Source organism: Trachemys scripta, chromosome 6 (genome assembly GCF_013100865.1).
Source record: "Trachemys scripta elegans isolate TJP31775 chromosome 6, CAS_Tse_1.0, whole genome shotgun sequence".
NCBI classification, from domain to species: Eukaryota; Metazoa; Chordata; order Testudines; family Emydidae; genus Trachemys; species Trachemys scripta.
In genome coordinates this window covers 107,984,226-108,009,701 of record NC_048303.1, presented here as the reverse complement: position 1 = coordinate 108,009,701, position 25,476 = coordinate 107,984,226, and the positions used below count along the sequence as shown (strand labels likewise).

Here is a 25,476-nt window from a genome sequence, read left to right as displayed (position 1 = left end):
TAGGCACATAAATATTTTCAGTCTTCAAAAATGCAATTGAAGAATCTACAATATCCTGACTGTGTCTATCCCATAGCATGCATTTTATGGGACTATCAATGCAGAAAGCAAGTGAAGGTATCAGGGACCCGTATCCTCGCTGCTGTTTGCCTGCATCTTTGTGAAAACATCTGTGCACAGACAGATCAATATTGCAGAAAACTGTTTTAATTTTGCAACAGATTTGTTCTTTCCAGCTCAAAACTATGTTAAGATGGAGATAAGGCTGAGAATGCATATAAGTAATTTAGCATAAAATACACTACAGGGGTGTAGTAAATATCCCAAACACAAGCAAACCCAGAAAATTCAGAGTTAAGGTTAAACTTGAAAGAAATCCAAATATATTAAAAGGTATGAAAATATACAGTTAAGGAACCAAAACAACCTTCTGTCTAATAACGGCATCCTCCATGGAAAAAAGAACCCAAATCCAGCTTTAAAAATCAGTTGCATTTAATCTGGGACCACATGCACCATTTTGCATTTATCATAATTGTATGGTTATCTCAGGGCATCACTACTGGACAGCAATAAGGCTTTTTAGATACGTTACCTGTGTTGTAATTTTATTAATGCTACACTGTATTCTTCATATATAGCAAAGATATTGAATTCCAACTTCAAATGCAATAACCCCCCCCCCCCCCGCTTCTCTCCCGCACAAACAAAAACTTAACTATTGAGCTTTGATCAGCACCTTCATAAATGTAGTAAGAGCAAAATTCTGCTACGGATGCCCTCCCTGTGACTTAAGTGGCAGCTGTGCACACACATCCAATAGAAGATCTGGCCCTAAATGTTGATTTTCTTTCATAGATTTGGAATCATCCGGGTAGAAGGGACTACAAGGGTCATCTAGTCTAACCCCCTGCCAAGATGCAGGATTTGTTGTTTCTAAATCATCCAAGACAGGTGTTTCAAGGCCAGAAGGGACCACTGCGGTCATCTAGTCTGATTTCCTGCACAACACAGGCCACAGAAGTATTTTTGTATCAAGTCCAATAACTATTGATTGAACAGGATGGTCTCTTCTAAAAGACATTGAATCTCAAATTAAAGGCAAGTGATGGAGAATCTACCATATCTCTTGACAAGAGATTCCAATGTTTAATGACACTTGCTGTTTAAAAAAGAAAAGAAAAGAAAAAGAAAAAGAAAAAAAGCCACATTTCCAGTTTGGAATTATCTAATTTTCTGTATAAATTATTTTTTAGATACACTTGCTTTCTGCCCAAAACCAAAATACCCCCCAAAAGCTAGGAAATATTTAATATAAACATAAAAAATATAGAACCAGCTATTTTACAGAGTTGCTTTGGCCACGTATTAACTAATATATACAACTGTCTCCATTTCTGCAAGTCCTACAGTTGCGGCTGCCATTTTCGGTGATGACTAAGGTTTAACTGGCAAGCACCGTAAGCATTCTGCTGCTTAGTGGTTGTTCTTGAATATATTACATGATAAAAGAGGTATAAGAACTAAAAAGGATGTGTTTTTTTGTGGAGAGCTCAAGAGACTAAGGACAAGGTCAGTTACAGGAAAATGATGTCACAACTGGCTTTATACATATACCCTGATTCACACAATAAGAGGTGAACTGTTTTATTCATGATAAGAGAACTTTATGAAAGGAAAAAGCAGGGATGTTGGGCTCAGTCCTGCTCTCACTAACACTGGAGTTATTTCAGAATAACTCCAATGACTTCAATGGAGTGAATTAGGATATAAACTGGTGTAATTAAGAGCAGAATTTGTCTGGTATAAAAGGGCCTACTGTGATTTCTATCAAGAACTGTATAACTTTATGCACTTGCACTACATATAGTTTGCCATAATCTAAAACAACAAGACCAAACAAAGCAGAAGCTTCACTCACGGCTTCTTCATGCTCCTTCCAGCAGTCATAATCTGTTGCCATAGCAATACTTGCATAGCAGATTCCGACTTCTCTTGCAAGAACCACCTCGGGAACTGTGGTCATGTTGATAACATCAGCCCCCCAGTTGCGAAACATTAAGCTTTCTGCCCGAGAACTGAAACGTGGCCCCTCAATGGTGATCATTGTCCCCTTTGAGTGGCACTTGATCCCATGCTTCTTGGCAATCTCCATAAGAACCTTCAAAAATATTATCACAGAAATAGCACATTATTAATCACCCATGTGAAGCCAGTTATTTCCTCATACAAGAGAAGTAAGTAAAGAACAAATATCTCTGTCTAGTGTGACACTCTTGTTTCTCATCTGAATAACTTTCACACAATAAGGCTGTCTTTATACCAGTAGTGGCCAAATTTACTGACCCTTGGAGCTGCATACAATAATCTCTTGGAAGTTCTAGAGCCACAAGACACTCACAACCTGCCCCGCGAGGTGGCACCTGCCGGGGCTCGGGGCTTCATCCTTTCAGGGCGGTGCCTGGCTGAAGCCCTGAGACCCCCTTCCCTAGCCCCACCACTCTGCTGCAGGGCAGAAGTCCTGAGCTCCCTCCCCCAGTCTGGTAGGTGGAGAATAGGTAGGGTGCGGGGGGAGGGAAAAGGAGGGGACACTCCGCGAACCGCACTTTAGCTGTAAAAGAGACGCATGTGGCTCACGAGCCATGGTTTACTATGAATGTGAGCCTAATTTGGCAACAAGTGTCAAACAAGGAAACCCACTCCCCCTTCCTTTCCCAGGGCTGAAAACAAATAGTTCTGCTGATGAGGACAGGATCAACTGTGTTTTAACATCCATTGTTGGAAAGAGGGCTAAATATCTGGATGCCTGCTCTGCATTGCTGCAGTGGGAGTTGAACTCAGCTGATCCAGTTTACACCAGTGGGATTCTGTTTCCAGCATTGGGTGAGAAGGCCAGGAAGCAAGTGTGTTTGATATGCAGGCCTTGCTTATAGTGAGACTTCTGGTCAGAACAAGTCTAAACAAGGTGGTAGTGGAAATGCTGGTGGCCAGTTTACACTACCATTACCACCATTGCTCCCAAAGGTGGAGTTGAACTGATGATAGCAAGGGTGGGAAATTTTAAGAAAAGTCTAGTGAAGACGAAGCTTAAGCATGTGGGGAAGGGAAGTATGGTGGAAATTTGGAGAGAAATCTATTGATTTGGAGATATGAGGGTTATATCTCTGTCTTAATTCCCACACCAGTGGCTAAACTGTATGTTTTGACGTACACTAGATGTTAGTCATTAGTCTGTGCAATCCTGACCAGGAATGCTTTATCGGTTCACTTTTACTATTTGGAACTCGCTGGAAACAATTTACAATCTCTGAACTAGTATCAACTGTCACAGCCTAACTTATTCCAAAATAGTTTCCTTTTATCATAACAGAGAAAAGGATCATTCCTTTCTCATTCTGTATTTCAGGGCAACTTCTCTTCATTTAATTTCTGGATTTACAGTTCATAAAATTCTGGAAAGTTTTTTTAATTTAATTTAATTAGTATAATTTGTAATTATACTAATATACACCTTTTGAGGGGTTCTGATGACATGCTAAGCTCCAGGACATAGATCAAGCATATTATGATAAAATCAGAACTTGAAGAAAAATATCTGGATTGCACTAAAATGATCTATCTTTAACTTTATAATCTAGTGATTTAACTGCAAAGAGGCCTAGATTCATGATTTATCTATTTTTTTGTTTTGGAAACAGTGATTTGGTTCCATCAGTGACGACTGTGTGTGTGTAGAACCTCCCTTTTGTTATTGCTGCTCTAAGAAGCAAAGGACTAACTTTAGTCACGTAGAAATATTATTTTTGTTTATTATACAGAAACAATAACTATCTACAATGATGCAAAATGGTAATAAGAGCTAACAGCTCAGCACTGATATGTGAATATATTAAATGCTCTGGACACACACTGAGTCACCTGCTTAGTACTTTATTGTTTTGTTTGCCTTGGAATGGTAACAGATAGCATGATGACTAAGTGGGTTGAAAGATTTTTAGAAGACTAATCTGACCATAACTTCTGTAAGTGATTCTGTGCCCTCTGTGTATTTCATTCCTCAGTGACTCTTAACATGTATCTCTTTCTTCATTTTCCCTCTGCTCAGATGGAAGAACGTTCCGGCCCCACTGAAAAAAGGCACTTTTAACCATAAACAAGCTCTTCCCTAAAACAACAATACTGAAAAGAAAAGCAGCATTTCCTATTACTTGTTAAAATAGCACAACCCTCCTCCAAACAGAAATCCCAAGGTGCATACAATAAGAGCAGCAATATTTAAAAAAGTATAAGAATAGACTAGTCTCAAATAAGGCTGTTGTAATAATTGGGCCTACAAATTTACCAGGACTGTGAGCTCAACTTTAAAAGTAAGTAAAAGTTCATAATATGTCACAATAACCTATAATAGCAAATGCTGATGGGAAAAGGTACAAAAGGGAGAAAGACTAAATCAGTCTAAACAAAAAGGCCTACTGATGTAACTCAAGGACCGTGTTAAGATCATGCTTGGTAAAGAGGAGGAGCTGACGACCAAAAGTTATTTTGTCCACCAATTAGGTCTAGTATCCAACATACTGGGGAATGGGCAATTCCACCTATCACTCCCTTTTGGGATCCTTAAAGGAATAAACTTGGGAGAGAAAAATGGACTCCTGGATCAATCTTTACCATCATGGCTGCCATGCCCACTGTTTCCTGGACCCCAGACCTTCTTCATCCTAATCCTGAGAAGTGTTCTGAGCAGACGGCCTGAGAGAGGCAGATGATATCGCCACCTCCACCAGTTCTGGCTGAATCCTGAACATCATCTCGGATGTGAGACCCCCACAAAATGCATCCTTTTTCCTTCCCTGCCTTATTTCTCTCTGTCCTATCTCCTTCCTTTTTCCTTCTGTCTAATAAAAGTCTGGCTCAGCTAGGCAAGACAGCATATTTTACAACATTGCTATAAGCCTGTGACAGAAAGAGGCAGATAAAAGAAATGCTCTAAACAGCCTGATTCTGGTATGAGTTTGCCAGGTCTCAGAGTGGCTAACACGACAATGTGCTGGGACTATTTTTCCAGCAGCGAGGTTGCACGTGAAAGTCAACACCAGAGACAGAAGCTACATTTCTATCTTGGCTGTTTTCTCTCTCTCCTTTGTGTGTTTGTCTTCTCAGCAACCTGGATTAGACTTTAACATCATCATCATCATCCACTCCAGCCCATCTCCTAGCTTCTCTTTTCTTCAAAAAGGACAATTATTGCCATCTTTAATACCATCTAAGAGACTGTCAAACACGATGGCTTTTCCTTTTCCTTTTACGTACTCTCCAGTTAAAGGAAAATAAAACAAGAAATGTTAAAATGAAAGCCTTCTTCGGCTACTTTACATTTCAAATGCTTTAACTGTTTTTCCTTCTTATCTTGAATAAAAGGTTAAAAAGGATGTTTAATGGTGTGTTTGCCATACTAAGCAGGCCAAGGTCTCTGTATACCAAATGCTGAACCTTGTTTAAAACTGTTTCATGACTGGGTTATGTTAACACTTTTAATTCTTTGGGCCCATATATTCCATCAGATTAATACAACAAGCCTTCATCTTGCTATGCCACATGCTATACATGGGTAAAGCTGCTCAGACATTGTGTAAGGAAACAAGTGCCACATGGGTACCGTCTGTGAATGTTATGTTGTTATTTTTAATTATTTGTATTGCAGTAGCACGTAGGAGCCCGAGACATGGACCAGGACCCTACTGTGCTAGTGCAGAACATACACTGTACAAAGACGGTGCCTGCCTCAATTTTCTCAATTGCCCACAATGTCATTTCAATGGATTGGTACTCAATAACTTACAAGCCTTTCACCCCCATGAAAGTCCCTGGGGAAATCCAGGTTGCCAAACACTTTCTTAAACTAATGACTAAGCAATTGGCATTCTTTTCCCTGGAAGACAGAACTTGGTCTGACTTTTTCATCATTAAAACACAAAATCTTTCATTTTCATGCCTAGCAAATTCTAATTTTATTTTTAATTTGATCAAATGCCTGAGACACAGGACTAGGGAGGCGGAGACTGCATCTGGATTACAGAACCACTTAGTTAGTCTATAGCATTATAAACCACAAGGGATGTCCAAACAACTTTTAAACATTTGATTTTTCTTATGAAATCCACTAACCTCTCTGGTTTTGGTGCAAAATGGCTCAGCCATTGGAATATGACATACTCCTAGAAGATTGGAATAGCCCCCATCGTAAAAAGTGTTCTGTCTTTTGACAGTCCTGGAAAAAGAGAAGAGCATATTTAGAGATAGAAGCAGCAGGAAATTCATGGATGCTGAATGATTAAGTTGTCAACTGATGGGGAAAGGGCATGAAAAAAATCATGTTAATAAAGATCTCCAACACTATTCTTTACCTGTTTTGCCCTGATATACATCTTTTGAAATTGTGGTGGAAGGGAATAAAGCAGTAGTTCCAGCAGTATATCATCAGTTCATTATAGAACATTAAGTTCAGTCAAATGGAATCTCAGTATGAATTACTTCTATAAAGAGACGACAATCCATTTTCAGTTCCTAACAAATTCCAGTTTGAATGACTCAAAAATGTACCAAAAAAAAAGCGCCAGTCAGCTTACACTGAATGAATGGCCACTCTGGGGAACAAAACATGCACAAATTCAACCACAGCAATATTGAAATTAAAAGTCATCCTCTCTTCTCAAACGAACAATATCCATGTCCACAGCTTGAAACTGGAAGAAGACTTTTCCCATTTGAAAAGGTGATTTCCAGTCCCTCCCCCCCCCCCCCCCCGATGGGAAACTGCTTCCCTGCACGAAAGTAACCAAACAAACATGCAGCTCATCACAATGCAGAATTGTCCATCACTAACAATACATATTCTTTCCATTTTGCCACCTGTCAGAATTGTGACTCGGACATCATTACACCCTCATTGTGCTGAGTCTGCCCATTCAGTTAATTGGGTGGTGCAAATTCTCTGAAAACAAACCCTTAGAGAGTCATTCCTCACTTAGTAAGTGGAAAAAAGTCATTTGTCCTGTCATTTGACTTTAAGCTCAGGAGTTATTTGACCTGAAAGGTTAACTTCACTTTAAGTAACTTTTTGTTCCACCTTAACTTGATTTTTTCCCCAGTTCTAACACTTTGAACAAGTGGTGGCAGTCATGCATACAGGCATGAATATGTTAATATTATGTATAACTAATACTGATTTGTTCCACACTGAAGAATAATTTATGGGTGCACAAGATCAGAATCAGAATACATCAAGCGTACCATTTGCTCTACTTCCACACATTGTATCGGCATGAGTGGTACTGAATCCACCCAAGATTTAACTTGAGCTTTCTGGTTTGGAAACAATTGTGCTACCATATAAAGTTACTTCACGGCTTTGAGAAGAATGATTCAAATTGACTGAAATGGGACTTGTGCCCATGTATATGAAGGCTGAACTGAGCTCTATACAAAAGAACTAAGTCTGTGTGATTGTTTTTCTGTTCTAACAGTTGTGTCATTACAAAGTGGGAAGTTGCACATGAGAATAAATGTATGATGACAAGACACCGTTAGCATACTAAATATTCTGTATTCCCACAGTACAACATACATAACAATAGGCAACTATTTGCTAATCGACCCTGCTACAGCAATGCACTGTCAAAGGTATGGCACAGACATGACTTGTTCCCTACTGGAATTTAATGATACTGCTTTGCAGGTCTATGGTTCCTCCTACCTGAGGATCCCAAGGTGCTTCACAAATGTTAATGAATGTAAGCCTCACAACACTCCTGTGAGGTAGGGATTTATCCCCTCTGAACAGATACAGAAATGGAGGCACAGGGAGCTGAAGTGACTGCCCCATGTTCACACACTGAGTCAATGGCAGAGCGAAGAATGGAACACAGGTGCACCAACTCTCTCTCTCATGTCATAAGCACAAGACAATTTTTCTTTAACTTCTTTAATTCTCTCTGCCTTTTGAGTAACATGGTTTAGCTGTACACATTCAAAACACATGGGGGAGGGAGACAGAGAGAGAGATAAAAGGAAGGGACAAGAAGGAAGGACACTTGCAATAGGATTTATGTCCAAATCTAGTAGCTTTTAAATCCAACTCATAGTTAAGGGTAAGATTTAGTCATGAAAGTCACAGATTCTGTGACTTTACCGGACTTCTGTGACTTTTTTGGGCTTCAGCTGTCAGCAGCTGTAGCCGGGCCTGGAGCTGGGACTGTGCGCCCCTAACCCATGGCAGCGGCTGGAGCCGGGGCTGTATGTTCCCCCCGCCCCCTGCGGCTGCAGCTGTCGCCATCCCCGCCCCGTGGCTTTGGCCAGGACTGTGGCCCCTTCCCCCCCCGTGGCAGTGGGGCTTGGGCTGCCAGTCCCTCTGCATGGGGCTCCAGCTGTCATTCCGCCCCCAGCCCTCCTCCATGGTTATTTTTAGTAAAAGTCAGAGACAGGTCACGGGCTCCCGTGAATTTTATTTATTGCCCATGACCTGTCCCTGACTTTTACTAAAAGTAACCGAGAGAAAATCTTAACCTTACTCATAGTGCACAAAAGGTGCAATAAATGCTTAACATACATGCAAAATAGGCAGGCCCCTGCCCAAAGAACTCAGATAGGACAAATTACAAATGAAGTCAAATTACAGAGAAAATGTGTGTATGTGTGGGGGGGAAGGGATACAATACAAAAAGATAGTTTTTAATATTTAAATTTGACCCTCATACCTAACATTTTACAATTTGTTGACTCTATGCTTGCCTAGTATATTTTTAATATTATACATTTTCCCCCAGAAGACAAAACTCTTTTTATAATTCAACCACAAAATTTTTTTACTTTTCATGCCTAATAAATTCAAAGTTTCTTTTTTAATTTGGTGAAATGCTTGTGACACAGGAGTAGAGAGGTGGAGATTGTATCTGTATTCTGGAAGCACTTAATCTATTATTGCATTATAAACAACAGGGGCTGTCCAAACAAGTTTGATTTCTGTTATGAAATCCTCTAGCCTACTCTTTTTTAAATAATGATGGCCCTGATCCTGCAAACACTTAAGCCCATGCTGACATCTTTGCAGGATCAAAGCCAAAGTGATCACAAGTAGAAACATTCCTGGAACTTCTGATGAATGGAGATTTGGTATCTCTCCTTGCTGGACCCAGTTCAAATTTAATAAGATGTCTTATTTTGAAGGCAATGGGAGTATTCCACACTGAAAGTTATGCACGTGTACATTTGCATGATTGAGGTCTTTGTGGGTTGGGGGGAAGAGGGACTATGTTTTGTTTTGCTTTGTTGTTGTGATATTTCTCCACTTTCTGGAAGTAAAAAGAAAATGGGAAGAGAGCAAGAGAAAAAGGACAATATTTTTGATAATGCTATATTTGAAAAAATTAAAGTGTGTAAAGAAGGGAGTTTCCCTAACTGGGTTTTTAAATCAGATGTAGGAAATAATCCCTATTCAGGAAGGGTGCTTGCAACTTTAAACATGTGCTTAAATCCCACTGAAGTGATGGGACTTAAGCATATCCGGAGAGATGAGTGTGTATGTTCCTGAACAGAGGACATATTTAACCACATATTGTAGTGCTTCCCTGAGTCAGAGGAATAATTTTTGACCATATTGTATTGTCTCCCCACTGCTTCACCAATCCTATTTAAAAAAAAATAGAGTTATGGTTAACATTTTTGAATGAAAGCACAACAAAAGCCATATTTGTGAACAATACGGAAGATTTTCTGCAAACACTTATAAAGCCTAAAGATTTAATTGAGAATGATAGATACACACAAGATTTTTCCTCCCTCATAAATCCTTCAGTGCCTTGCCTCCTCTTTTTCAGTGGCACATCCAGTGTTATGAGTATTTATTTTGTATATGGTCAGTTTTGCATAGTTTGATGGCTATGCTTTTTGGTTAAAAGGAGGAATTGCTGGTAACTGTGGGAAATCACTCAAACACTGCCACCTGTGCAGCAGATAGAGGGCCAAAGTCTGAAGTCCTTCCTCAATTTTTATTTGGGCAAAACTTCTTTTGCACAAGTAAGGTTTAAAAAAAATTAAATAAGGGCTTCAAGACTTGGCTCATATTGCTTGCTCAGCTGCAATACAACTGATTCTTATCAGTTTTTCATTTATATTTTAGCACTGGGATTTTACTAAGTGATGTCACTTAAGTTCTGGTTTATGTTAAGATGGGAAGTCAATATTTGAACAGTTAGTTTCTAGTTTTTCTACTTGTCTTTAAACACTTGCGTGAACAATGATGTGTGCAGAAAACTTTGTATTATTAACATTGTTTGTAAAAGTCTCTCCTCCAAGTTACCAGTAAACATTTTTCTAAAAATATTTTAAATATTACATTTCAGTGGCATGGTTTATACTAAAGTAGGCTTGAAGAAAACATTTTAAAGTTTAAAAAGAAGTACTATTCTCTTCAATATGAAGCTATTCAACAGCAAGACAGGTTAGCAATTCAAATTTATAAGCAAAAACTGTATACACTACATGAAATGTGTCAAAACAGTAACATAATTTTCTCTTTATGGGATAAAGCATGGGGGGCAACCAGAATCCAGCTAATTTAAGGTCACATACTCGTCTGTGATTTCCCTGTGTCAAGTGTCTGCCAATGAATTATTTAGAATGGGAGGAAATGGAGAACTAGATAATCCTCTTCCTGCTTGATATTGGTTTAGACATTATTAGCCAGTCACTTTTACTTGAAATGATCCTGAGCATATCCCAGACTGCAGTTTCTTGCTTAGCATATATGAACTCTATTTCTGCCCCTAGTTGTGGCTCATATGCCAAAGGTTATAGAGAAACCTTACCATGGAGTTTCAATATAGATTCAAACATGTGGGAGCTGTTACCCCAGGGACAGATCGTGACTGTATCTACTCTGAGCATGTTTTCACACTCAGTATGTCACAATCTCCCTCCCAGTTTCCCCATTGCTTCAAGGAAGGAATAAACTGTGCTGGGTTTAATATCTGATGTGCCAGGCACAGGGGTGTGTGTGGGGAGGCTGGGGTGGGGGAAGAAGAGCCAAGGTTCTACCCATCTCCTCTCACCTACTTGTGCAGAGGGCAGGAGGTGGAAGGGGGGGAAAGAAATGGAATATCTCTACAGAGCCTCCTTCCCCACCTACCCTACTACCTATGATGATGTGGGTAGCTGGTGAATGGGAATGCCTTACGGCCTCTTACTTACTCCCTTCTGCAGTCCCAATACCCAAGCCACAATTTGGCCTTTTTAGCATTATGGCTCACATACACTTTGATCAGTGGTCCCTTACCTGTAGTACAGCATTTAACTGTGTTCTCTTTAGGGGTCTCTCTCTTTGTGAAATATATATTATTGTTTCTTTTTTTCTGGCTGACTATTCACCTGCTCTGTTTTAAGATTGAATCCTAAAAGAATAATTGATATTTTCCTTGTTATGTGGATGCAGTTAGTTAGCAGAAGCCGTTTGTTGAATTAAATGAATTAGCCGAATAATTGCTAGTCAGCATTACTACCAAAGCACTTGTGATTGTTTCATAACTGTATGCTAATTTGATTTTTGGCATGCTCCTTTCCCCAGCTCAAGTGATTACTACAAGGTGCACAGACAGATTTATAGGCACAACAGGATTTCAAGTTATGACTAGTTGTAACGGCTGCAGATATTGCCAGACAGTCTGCAATTATCTGTAACCAAACAACAAACAGTTACGGGAAAAAAAAGTAGCTATGCAATAGTGGCACCACATTACCCAAGAGAACTGTACCCGGTTTCTCTTTTCTCCAGAATTGTATCTACCAATTAGCTTTCTAATTTTTTGTTCTGTTTCCCTGCAGAGCCAATGTAGCTCTGGCAAGGGTGAACTGGGTTGTATTCTGGTTTCTACCCCATCATAAGACAAACAGTTAATAACTACATTCCTGTTGTGGAAGCTTTGAACTTAGAACGATGTAAGACCCAAGAAAGAACAAGGTTTGACTTTCAGGTCTAGGTCAAGTCTGCATTAAAAGGTTGAAATTAAAAGAGTGAAATTCATTTCACGTGTATATAAGGCCCAAGTAACTGAGCTTTATGGGGGTGAAGCGTTTGGATGTGTACACATCTGGGTGAAATCCATTCTCTCAAACTGTCTCCAGGGACGGGGACAGCAGTGTAAACCCCTCACCACTGCTACTCCAGCCCTCCACTCCACTTGCACAGAGTAGGAAGGCTGCAGAATTCAGGTAATCATGGATCCTTTCCTGGCTTGCCTTCAAGGGTGTTATGTGGGGCTGGTGCACAGGCCCCACCCTTCCATGGACTAAGAGGGTGTGCAAACCTGGCCTGTGTCTCCCTTTACGCAGCCCTATCATTTGATTTAAGCAGAGCAGCAGGCAGTCCACAGGGTTAATGTGCTCTGAGCGAATCGGATATGGAGTCACTGAGGCACAAGAAACATGGAGTCTGACAATATTATTTTTACAGTCACTCTTCAAAGTGAAACTGTAAATATGCAGACTGGCTGAGAGAAGAAGCCTTTGCTAAATGTTTCCATTTTGTATGGAAACTTACGTTTTTCTTGTAGGGTTATATTATATCACTAGGCCCATGCCAGTGGTCAAAATTTGACTAAATCTAAAACCACTTCACTGTGCACCCAGTTCCATTAAGTCCACCCCACTTTCCCCTTTCTTCCTCTACAGAGCATCACTACTAACGAAGTGGCAAAACTAAAATTCATTATGAAAGATAATCGTGGTGCTCAGTTTTTTTCTTTTTTTGTGACATCTCGGGTCTGTCTTTGGGGGCATTAAGGAAACCCCAACCCCAACCCCACCCCAGTCAAGAAGCTCCTGCCTTGTAACAGTCTCAGTAGTTAATTTCAGTGGTACATGTAATATAGAGAGTTCGAGGAACAAAACTGACGAATGTAGAAGCAGACTTTTAATGTGGTAACACCCCCTCTCAAAAGCTTGCTTTGAATACCTTCACCGCTGAGCTTTCCAGTGCAAACAGACTGCAAGTTGCATTCTCATCGCATTATTACTAACAGCTCTCCGCAACAGGTGCAACAGAAACCTGCATAGTGCAGTGACTGAGGCCGTCACAAACAACAGCTTGTATCATCAAAAGAACTCTTCCAGACTTACTTCTGCCAAAGACAACATCTATTAAAAGGGTGAGGGTGGCAGTCACTGTCTACAAGGTGGTTTATGGCTCAGGTGGGATTTCTGGACAGAAGCAGGGAAAATATCAGGGAGTTATTTCATTACATTTATAAAACAAAAATCATTAGTTTCTACAATTGCACACACACAGAGATAATCAAAGGCAATAAAAACATTTTTAAAAGAACTGGCCCTTAATATATAAAATTACATACAAAAAGGCACTTTAAAAGAATGTTACTTAGGTTGCAAAGTCAAGCACTCAAAAGTTAAGAAAATACTAAATTTACAGTTGCCCATGCAACCTTAATTCTGTCCCCCTCTTGCACATGCAGCCTGGGCACTGCATAAAACAGGGGGCCCGTGGGAAATGTAGTGTGTAATCACGTAGTTAAATAAGGGGCCTGAATTAAGGTTGTGCAGGCAACAGCAAATTTAGCATTTCCTAGCTTTCGACTGTTTGACTTTCTTTACAAGCAGTCTTTTTGGATGTAATTTTATTTTTTTTCCTGGAAATGAACAAAGATAAAAACAAAATTAGAATATGTCCAATTATAACAGCCTCCTCCTTGAGCTACAGGATGAACTATATTAACTGGCAGCAGCAGAAGGCTGTTATCCGTGAGTGGGGGGAGGTGGGCTGCTGGCAACATGGTGCTAGGTCCAGAGGATGCTTAGGTAGATGTCAGTCTGGTGTTCTCTCTTTCCTACTCTAGGAGGGTGGGGGCTCCTGCCTCATGTGGTGCCCCCCACAAGATGGGGCAGGGAGGTGGTAGGGACTGCTGCTGCTGGGGCCAAGTTAGGCACACTTTCTGCTCTTTTGAGATCCAGATCATGATTGTACATGAGTCTCTGCAATTATGGGTCTGAGCAAAAGGTCTTTACCTATGTAGTCATAGTGGGACCCTGTAAAGGGAAGCAATGCAAGAAGCCTAGGAGGAAATGAGAAAATCAGTGTGCTGTTATTTGTATCAATAACTGAAAGCTAATTTATTATTTAAACAGTGCCTGAAGTTTGCTAGCACTTTACAAAACAAGACAGACACAGTGCCTACCCCGAGAAGATTATATTGTCTCACTTTTAGGCACGACAGAATAAGTGAGAGCAATGAATAATAGGGGGGAGGAAAGGAGAAACAGCACCTGAGTTACAGTTGTAAGATCACATGGTTACTTGGACTCATTAGGTGAATGTTTTGATGGTATTCACTTTTTTTTTTTTAAGCAGGCATTCAAGAGGGAGGAAGAGGTGGGACTAAGATTAAAAAGACTAGAGAATGAGGGATAGTTAGGGATGTGGGGATGCCCGATGGTTTAGGACTAATACCGATGTCCCAGGAAGCTAACAGGAGGAAAATGGAGAGGTGACTGTGAAATAAAGATGTGTAAGAGTGGGAGAAAAAGGACAAGAAAGAAAGAAAGTGGGAGGACAGGAAAAGGTTGAGTACACAAGAGCAGGAAGAGAGTGGCAGAAAGGGTAAATGACAAAGGGGATAGACAAAATGTGGAGGTGAAGATTGAAGAAGTAGAGTCTCCAGGGGAGCTGGGACCAGGGAGGGTTTGGGGCAGTGTGGGGAGTGGGGTGGGTAGAAGTTTCCTGCTGGGGCCAGGGAACAGCGAGGGGCGAGCCAGCAGGAGAAAGAAGTGCGCAGCCAGGGAAGCAAGTACTTGCAGAGGCCAGGGGAATGGGAGCTGTTGCAAGTGAGAGTGAGGTGACTGCAGCAACCTGCTCCCAAATCGCCTGAAGGAAGGAGCAGGTGATAAAAAAAAAAATCACATGACTTGTGATAAATTTGTAAGAGTTGGCAACACTGCATTCTAAGCAAAACGCACATAAATGAGCTACAGCATGACCTGCAAATACAGGAAACAGTTGTTCAAAAAGGGCTCCTATCGGGTTCAGTCACTTAGACACGCGCTATATTTAAAATCACACTGGTTTCAGTTTTCCAAGAAACAGCATATTGTACAGACAAAGGCACTTGGTAAGAGGTTACAATTTAAAAAGAATGGCACTGCAGAAAACAAGCCTCGACATGCAAGCATTCAGCCTTAACAGGCAGTGTAAAACTGCCAGAAGCTAGGCTCAAAGAATGACGACCTTTCCCACAGACTCCTCTTAAGTTGCTAGAGGATGAAACGCACAAACAAAAAGTTACACATGCAGTACGTTTACAAAATGTTGGCATTAAATACACTGTTTTTTAACCCCCCCATCTGCCAAAACATTCTCAGTTTTTTGTTTTTGTTAGAAACTGGAACGGATAAACAAGGAAGCAGTCTGCAATGAAGGGGACTCTTTGGGAAGCAAAGCACTGTACACACTACACCTTCATTAGGATTCTTGGGAAACCAGAAATGTTATTAGCAAACACTCCATGGATTTGTTCCACTCTCTTTCTTTGACCTGTGTCTCTATTTCCCTGCCTGTGCTCCTATCACTTGACTGTACTGCTCTCCACTTGGTCCCTCCACTGCACAGTCTCACCACTATTCTGCTTCTGCAAGAGAGTCTTTTCCTACATAGCTCCTATCTACAGAAGTTTTCCTGCATCTCCCCATCTTAATTCAAATCTCTGCTGATTTTTTTCTTTTGCAGATGCTCGAGTTTCATGTGTGTGGCGGAATACACTCCTGTATTCACACACTACTGGAAAGAATATTTGTACAAAATATGCCTTGTAAGATATCATTTGAAAACTCATAAGTCAATGGTCAATAATATCATGGTAAAATGTAAGCAACTACATTATATTCAAAATTATGAACAGAAGCCAAAATCATAACTGAAATGTGTTTGCTGACAGGCTGCTGGAGTCAGAATTGTGACTATACACAGACTCTCAGGGTGTGACCTGCATGCTGTTAGACTATTTGTGAGTGGCCCAGGTGGGAGCTACAGTAGCAAAGCATGATAAGGCACCCAATGTTGCAGGGAGAGGGTGACACAGTCCTTCACTGGTCTGGATTGCACCCCAAAATGTCAAACTACTCATTTGCTGTTGAAAAAAATACACAGTAATTTCACAGCCATTATCCACTGATATCAGAGTAAAATCAGCATCTTGCAGCAAACTGAACTTTCGTGGCTCCTAAACACACCATAGACGTGTTTTCGGTCAGCATCAAGAATAAAAATCCATCCATCAGCACACCTCTATTGGTGTCTAATTAACTGAACAGAGTCAATGAGACCATGTAGTCAGAGACAAAAAATAGATACATGGTGAAAATACACTGCCTTTGACCCCTGAATCACTATAAACAATGGTCAAGTATCCAACATTTCTTTAAGCAAATGTGCTGCTTGTCAGAAAATAATATGCGCATATATATACACACACACACATATATACACACATCTATATATATATATACACACATACACACATACATATATACACACATACATATATATATATATACACACACACACACACACACAAAAATAATAATAATGCCCAATTAGAATCAAATGTCAAAAATAGAAATGTCAAAGTTTGTGTGTGTGTGTGTGTGTCTTTCTCTCTCTCTCAAGTCTTTGCTTGAAGAAAAAAACATTAAAGAAACCTCAGTGAACCTTGCACAGGTGGGTCATAGTAATAAAGGCATCTGGCTGAACAGATGGAGGGATACAAAATATCCCTCAAAGATTCAAAAATCTGTAAAACAGTCTTAAAATAATTTCCCTGTAGCATAAGTCATATACGGAATACATGACAGTTTGAGAAGAACAAAATGAATCATTCATGGCCTTACCACTTGTAAGAATTACACAACCCAAAAAAGTCATCACACAGAATCCTAAAGCTGATTACCCCTGAAGGAGGAGCTCACTGTACAACATGCAAAACACCTATTTTGTGTGTATGGTTTTTTTTTTTGGGGGGGGGGGGGGGAGAATTGGGGGGAAATGTGTTAAATTGAGACAATCATATATTCTTTTGTGTCAACCAACCAAAATTTACAGATCCAGATTGTTCTTGAAGAAGATAACGTTAAAAAATCCCTAGCTTTGTCTCAACAGACCCTTGTTCAATCACAAGGGAAGCAGAATTTTGAGGCCTTATTCTTGAGCACAACCAATGTAGCTGGACAAAACTGGCAGTCTATCTTTTGATAGACTAGCGCTAAAAAAAAAAAAAAAACTTGCAAAAATTCTTTCTACTTTTAAAGCATTTAGAATTGTATAGACAATTAAAATAGGCCTAGTTTCTGTCCCAATTAATAATTTAACAAAGCTCAGACCTTTGTCAAGTTAAAAACAGTTTATAAAGATGAAATTATTATTGCTTTTGTTTTTATTATTTTAGAGATAAGCCAAGTCTGCTACTCCCAAAAATAATTCTAAAGACTTTCTTAAAGAACTTAGTACTAACTCTCTCCTAGAGCTACTAGCACTGCAAGTTCACGTTCATATGCCCAATTACCACGGACTCTTCTGTGTAGGCTTGTGAACGACACCCACAGAAGTCAATAAGAGCTGCGGATGCTCAATGCCTGTGAAAATCAGGCCTTTTTTATTTAGGTGCCTAAATATGATATGGGTGCCAAAATGTAGGCACCTGAATTTGAAAATGATGCCCTTGGTTGCTTACTTTTCTGCCTCAATAAGATCTGCTAACTTGGTTGTCACTGTATGCATGTTTAACAAACATGCACTTAGGTCAGATATAGATATCCAAAGTAAAACCTTGGATCCATTATTTACCTGTACACTTTGGGTTCAGAACATTGTGATTTGCGCCCATCTCTAATACACAGATAATGCTCTCCAAGATCAGGGCTAGTGTTATAGAGACAGGGATTGGTAACCAGAGATGGGTTAACTTCATCTGTTACAGCCTGTAACATTGCTCCTTTTGCACATGATGGAGCATCCAGCATAAGAAAAAAACCCTATAAATGAGGCCCAGGAAAGAAAAGAAGTTATAAAGAATGGCTGTATTGAAATGCTCTCAAATTATGACGTTTGCTTCAACTTTCAGCACCTTGTAGCAAAGTTGGCTAGTTTTACTGGTGGCGGAGAAAACCCACTCTTTATTTTAGATAAAAAAAAGACACTATTCCAAACACTTGATTTCCTTGCAGATTAGCGCTATAGCTTATGCTTTGTACTCTTCTGTAGTAGATACATTCAGCATTGGGTAGGCTGGCATTTGAAATGCCAACTGTGTAGTTCTTCCATACATTTATAAAAGCACTTGGCATAAAACTTGACTACATTCACCCACAATGATCAAAAGCTCACCCTCACCATTGTCTTGAAGATCCTCTATTATTCACACCGGGTGCGACTGTAGCTCATGTAGACTGCCTGAGCTAGCTTTCATCTAGCTACTATGGCTAAAAATAGCAGTGAGGACACAGCAGCACTGGCTGCAGCACATGCTAGCCACCCAAGGAATTACCCAGGGTTCTGGGCGGGCCTGTACAGCCCGCTCTGAAGTCTGTGATGCCGCAGCTTCATCAATAGTGGTACTCAAGCTAGCTAGAGCAAAGCTTTCTTGGGTCTGTGTACACAAGCTACAATCACACCCTGCGATAGATCCTCAGTCAGGCACCAGACTTTAGTTTTACGTGGTGCAATGGAGCACAAAGTTGGAGGCTTTAAATGAAAATAAAGGTTTCATAACAGTGCCTTTTAAGTAAGCCATAACTCATAACAGAGAACAAGTCACCCTTGCAGCCCACAGTCCTAGTGCAGCCTCACTGTTTATTACTGTAAATGTCATATTTCCTCCCCCTAAATAAGTTTGTGTTGTCCCTGATTTTTGGGCACATACTTTGAAAGCCAGTGTCACATAGTTGGGCACAGACAGGCTGAGAGCTGAAGAGTAAAGATTTAAAGTCTCCTTTCATACAAATAGACACCTCTCATCTGATCATTCATGAGAAACTAGTAAAATAAACTAATGAAGTTTAAGTCACAGGCTGCTTATATGTTTATTTCTACAAGCTGAGTAGTTAAAAACTAAGAAGAGTCAGATAAGGGAAAAAAAAAAAGGGGCTACTGACAGGCATAATCTACTCATTATTACATTACGTTTGTGTTTATGCTTCTAAAAGTCCAGGAGAGGAAGAAGAATAGAGTTGTGGTTTTATCTGGAGCAACAAGGGCCAGATTCTCATGTCAGATGTGTGCTTCCCATTCCTATATATCTACTGCTTCTGTGTGCATGAACACAGTAGCTTCTGTGTGCATGAACACAGTAGCTCATGTTTTTAAATGCATGTTGCTGCAACCCACGCATCTGATACAGGAACTGAGCCTTGGCAATGAATTCTAGTTATTTAGATCTTCACTGTTGATCAGTGCAGATTAAGTAAACCTATTTTTTCTTATTCTCAAAGGGGCCTTGTCCATATCTAGACTTACACAGTCAAGAAAGCATTGCTTCAGGATTTCTTCTAGTGCACACAGTATTCCACCTAAGACAAAACTTCAACAGCATTTGAAACAAAAATACAGGTTGTTTAATGCCTTTAATAAAACTCTTCTTTTGCAAGGGCTGCTATTTGAATACAATAATCCTGGTTAAATGCCTAATCCCCACTCAGTCAATTCGCTTTGTATTTTTGTGCCTCAGTTCCCCACCTGTAAAATGGGCATCATAATCCTCACTTTCTTCAAACTTTTCTCTCTCGTCTGTTAGACTGTAAGATATTTGAGGCATGGGCTGCCTTTTACTAGGTGCTTATACAGCACCTACCACTGTGGTTTTGTTGGGGCCTCTCAATGCTACTATAATACAAATAATAAAGTCATCAAGATGACTTCCTCCAGGAAATGAAGTCAAAAGCCTTTCCCCATCTCATAAGAATTTCTCTTTTTGGCTCCAATACTGAAGACTGAGACTTCATGCCAGTGAGCCTTAAATGTTTATTAACTGTTATTATCATAGCATCCAGGAGCTCCAGTCATGGACCAGAACCCCATTGTGCCAGGTGCAGTACAAACACAAAACAAACAGACATTTCCTGCCCTAATGAATTTACAGTCTAAGTTAAAAGCAAATGTGATTGGATGGCTCTACTTCACAAAACACATCATGTTGCTCCTTTACCTGTCAATGAACTGGTCGATCAGAACAACATCTCCAGGTTGTATTTCTTCTCTTAATGAACCACAGGCGGTAGTTACTAAGATATGAGTACAACCCTCTTCTTTCAATGCCCAGATGTTGGCACGGAAGTTGACATTTGTTGGCATAATAGTATGATGTCTCCCATGCCTGCAAGGACAGAAGTGGGATGTGAGATGAATAAAATTAAATTAAACAAACAAAACAACAACAAGCCAACCAGGAGTTTAGGAAATTTAATTTGCCTAGCAAAGCTACAAACGAAACTGTATCATAACTTACACTGTTGCCAACTCTGAGGATTTTATCATGAGTCTTGGGATATTTGGTGTTTTTTTTTTTTAAAGTACCAGCTCTTGGAGTCATGTGAATGTGAGAAGTTCAGCTTTCACTTTTTAAAAAAGAGTAAGTTTCTAGCTTTCATGGTTGTAGAGAAAAGCTTGAAAACATGACCTGAGTGCACCCTAATGGTAAGAAACCCCAGAAGGTAAATAAAAAGTACCCAAAATTTATTATTTTTTAAAAATCTTATGATTTCTGAATACCTGGGGTTGACAATACTGAACTTCCCATGTACTGTAATCCATTTATAGGATTTACTTGCACAAGGTCCCACACAAAAATTCTGTTTGTACGTTCCATTCACTTGGCCCCCATTGTTACTTTTAGTATGATGTGCCAGTGCTGTTATCAGAAGAGTGGCTCTGTGACACTGTGGTATTCTCGCTCTCATTCCTCTCCAGCACCGGATGTGCTTAATTTTATAAATATAAAGGTTATTTTTCTGTCAGCATTATGACCACCATCTGGGATCTGAAAGTCAAGCTGGGTTCTTTCACCTCCTACATCTTCACTATTATAAATAGAAATAAGTAGTAAAGATAAGATTCTGCACTCAGAATAAAACCAGCAACGTCTGATGATAAAATGGGCAGAAGAGTATCCAACTCACCCTTCCATCCACAGCTCTCACAGAGTCTGTAGTAGTAAGATAAAAAAGTTAAAGGGGGGAGAGGAAGTTTTAATAGCCCACCCCTCTCAAAAAACAGCACAAACATGGTATTTTCACCCCCCACCCCCATCTTTTCAAATCATGGTGGGGAAGATGAATGACATTCAAACTTTCCTTTTTTCTTTGGAAGAGGATACAACACTGCCCCTGGGACTAGGTCTACACTAAAATCTTACATCCGGGTTTGATAAACGAGTGTCTAAAATGGCTTACCCAGCCTCTCCAGAATGGTAATAAACTCCATTTTTTAGACCACCTAGAGCAATCAAACACACTATGTTGAAAAGGATATTGAACACTGCTGTCCACGTCAGATCAGACAATCAAATTCCACATTGACTGAGGTATATGGGGCAGCCGTGTTTGACACTCATTGTCTAACGAGGCAAAAGAAAAATAATATGGTGTACACCCAATATCAGGATACAGCTACTAAGATTTTTTTGTTGTTGCTTGGTCCTTGGGAATACTAGTGTATAGTTTTAAAGATATACAGAGAAGCATGATTAGACACACTATAAGTTCCAGTTTGCATGTCTGTATCTCAGACTACAATTTTTTGTTGAGTGGGGGATGGGGAAGGCAGTATACAATAACACAGTAAGGCATAGATTGCAGGGGAAAAAAGAATAGTTACATAAACATGAGTGCAAGGAAAGGACTCAAGTCTCCCCAAACTAGTAATACAAACAGGCCATTAGTCTGAGAGTATTATATTTCATGTGGAAGGTAGCCACACGACGCCCACTACTATTAATGGGACTTGCATGGCAAAATCCTGGGACATAATGCAAGACTTACAACAGGACAGCATATAACTTATTTTAACCAAAATAACCAAGGATATCAGTAATCACATGAAGGGCCATGGTAAGTAATATGGCTAACCTCTAAGTCTTCAACTCTGAAAGAACTACAGTTACTGCCCCACCCAATTAACTGATTTTTGTGTGTGTGTGTGTGTGTGTGTGTTAATTCAAGCGTCTCTCAATTTTCTGTGTTATGTAATAGGACCTTTTTTCTTTTTACTGGAAAATATTCCATGACCTCATCTTTAATAAACTAGATATTGAAGGCCATGAAAAGAATCCAAAGGGAAAAAGGCCAGTGGAAACATAGCAGAAGACAAAAAGCACCCAGGGAAACAAATATTGGAGAGATCCAACCAGATGTGATATCCACACTCAGCAGTTGCATCCGGCCGCAATAGAGCTTGGAGAGAAGAAAATAAAGAGGAAAATAAAATCACAAAGTAAGGCAAACACAGAATTTACCCACCATACTGAAATAGTGACATATTAGCAGGTGTGCTAGATCCACTCTCAAAAATTATAAACTCAATTCTGTATATAGAATGGAAGGGAAAAAACAAAAAAAGATTTTACTTAGCAGAGAGCTAGATACTGTACTATGAAGATGGCAACCACTCCAAAATCCTACATTTTACTATGTAAGCCTCAGGAGAGACATCAAGACCAGAGTAAGCCAAGTAGGACCCAATTCTATCTACCTCTAAGAGAAACTGTAAAATATATCAATAGAGTGCATAAAAGGGGCATATTATTGCCCACATGACAGTGACTTAACTAGAGGAAAAGACCACAGTAGAAAAGAAGATAGCAGCACAAGAAAATATGGGAGATTTCTGCCCCCACCTTTTTTAAATAAAAAAAGTTAGAGCTGTAGATTAATCGCAGTTAACTCGCAATTAACTCAAAAAAATTAATCACGATTAAAAGAATTAATAGCGCGATTAATCGCACTGTTAAACAATAGAATACCAATTTAAATTTATTAAAAATTTTGTATGTTTTTCTACATTTTCAGATATATCAATTTCAATTACAACACAGAATATAAAGTGTACACTGATCACTTTATATTATTTTTGTTTACAAATATTTGCACTGTAAAAATGATAAACAAAAGAAATAGTATTTTTCAATTCACCTCATACAAGTACTGTAGTGCAATCTCTTTATCACGAAAGTGAAACTCACAAATGTAGGTTTTTTTGTTATATAACTGCACTCAAAAACAAAACAATGTAAAACTTTAGAGCCTACAAGTCTACTCAATCCTACTTTTTGTTCAGCCAATTGTTAAGACAAACAAGTTTGTTTACATTTACGGGAGATAATGCTGTCCACTTCTTAATTACAATGTCACCAAGAAGTGAGAACTGCCATTCGCATGGCATTGTTGTAGCTGGCATTGCAAGATATTTACATGTCAGATGCGCTAAAGATTCATATGCCTTTTCATGCTTTGGCCATTGTTCTAGAGGACATGCTTCCATGCTGATGATGCTCGTTAAAAATATAATGTGTTAATTAAATTTGTGACTGAACTCCTTGGGGGAGAATTGTATGTCTCCGGCTCTGTTTTACCTGCATTCTGCATATATTTCATGTTATAGCTGTCTCGGATATGACCCAGCACATGTTGTTCATTTTAAGAACACTTTCACTGCAAATATGACAAAATGCAAAGAAGATACCAATATGAAATTTCAAAAGATAGCTACAGCACTTGACCCAAGGTTTAAGAATCTGAAGTGCCTTCCAAAATCTGAGCAGGATGAAGTATGGAGCATGCTTTCAGAAGTCTTAAAAGAGCAACACTCTGATGTGGAAACTACAGAACCCAAACCACCAAAAATGAAAATCAACCTTCTGCTGGTGGCATCTAACTCAGCTGATGAAAGTGAACATGTGTCACTCCGCACTGCTCTGGATCATTATCGAGCAGAACCTGTCATCAGCATGGACACATGTCCTCTGGAATGGTGGTTGAAGCATCAAGGGACCTATGAATCTTTAGTGCATCGGGCATATAAATATCTTGCGAAGCTGGCTGCAACAAAGCCATGCGAATGCCTGTTCTCACTTTTTGGTGACATTGTAAACAAGAAGCAGGCAGCATTATCTTCTACAAATGTAAACAGACGTTTGTCTGAGCGATTGGCTGAACAAGAAGTAGGACTGATTGGACTTTTAGGCTCTAAAGTTTTAGTTTTAGTTTTGAATGCAGTTATTTCTTGTATACAATTCTACATTTGTAAGTTCAACTTTCATGATAAAGTGATTGCATTACAGTACTTGTATTAGGTGAATTGAAAAATACTATTTCATTTGTTTTTACAGTGCAAATATTTGTAGTAAAATAAATACAAAGTAAGCACTGTACACTTTGTATTCTGTGTTATAAATTGAAATAAATATATTTGAAAATGTAAAAAACACCCAAAATATTTAAATAAATGGTAGTCTATTATTAACAATGCATTTAATTCTTTAAAGTGTGCAATTAATCATGATTAATTTTGTTTAATTGCTTGACAGCCCTACAAAAAATTAAACCTTGGCTGTATCCAGAATGCAAAATCCGATTTTATTTAGATTTGCTGGAGGATCTCTTGGAGGTCTCAAAGACGTATATGTGAGCTCTCTCTCTATCACTAAAGTTTCAGCACACGCATACACATCCCAGCTCTCCCTGTTTCTTTAACAAAGTAATCTTTTCAACCAAGCATTCACTGGAGCTAAATAGGCATTAACAACAGAAAAAAACAAACAAACAGACAAACAAACAAAAAAAATTCCAATACTCTGGCTAAAAATCCTTTCCTCTCATACCTGCTCGGCCTTCAGTTCCTTGTGATGGCATAACTGCACTAGTTCTACAGATGCCAGAGTGTCTTTCAGACTTGACAATATCTAGATTTCTAACTTAAAAAGGAAACAGAAAAAAGTCTGACAATTTTGGGGGGGAAAAAAGGTAACAAGCCCCTTATTCCTACCCGTCACTTTTGCAAGTCATCTTTAAGGCTGGATTTTCTTTTCTTTTTTTATGCGGACAGGATTAGACGGGATGATTTTGCTGAGGTGTGGGATGAAACCACAGTGATACATTTACATTTTCCTTCAAGCAAATGTCTCTAGCACAGAGGTGGGGAAACTATGGCCCGCGGGCCATATCTGGCCTGCAGGACCGTCCTGCCCGGCCCCTGAGCTCCCGGCTGGGGAGGCTAGCCCCCAGCTCCTCCCCTGCTGTCCACCTGCAGCCTCAGCTTGCTGCGCCGCCAGCGCTTTGGGCAGTGTGGTGGCATGGCTGGCTCTGGCCGGGCAGCGTGGCTGCCAGTCCTGCCACTCTGAGCGGCATGGTAAAGGTGCAGGGAGGTTGGATAACCGG

General features: G+C 39.7%; 1 protein-coding gene across 1 annotated transcript in view; it reads right to left on the bottom strand.

The window, feature by feature from the left end:
- Positions 1-25,476, bottom strand: part of MTAP (methylthioadenosine phosphorylase) — a 66,158-nt gene that overhangs the window by 7,313 nt on the left and 33,369 nt on the right. Inside the window, exons 4-6 of the mRNA XM_034773929.1 lie at positions 20,253-20,420; positions 6,166-6,268; positions 1,922-2,161 (exon numbers count right to left, since the gene is read on the bottom strand). Of these exons, the coding sequence (XP_034629820.1) occupies positions 1,922-2,161; positions 6,166-6,268; positions 20,253-20,420 (511 nt within the window). The remainder of the gene's footprint in view (positions 1-1,921; positions 2,162-6,165; positions 6,269-20,252; positions 20,421-25,476) is intronic.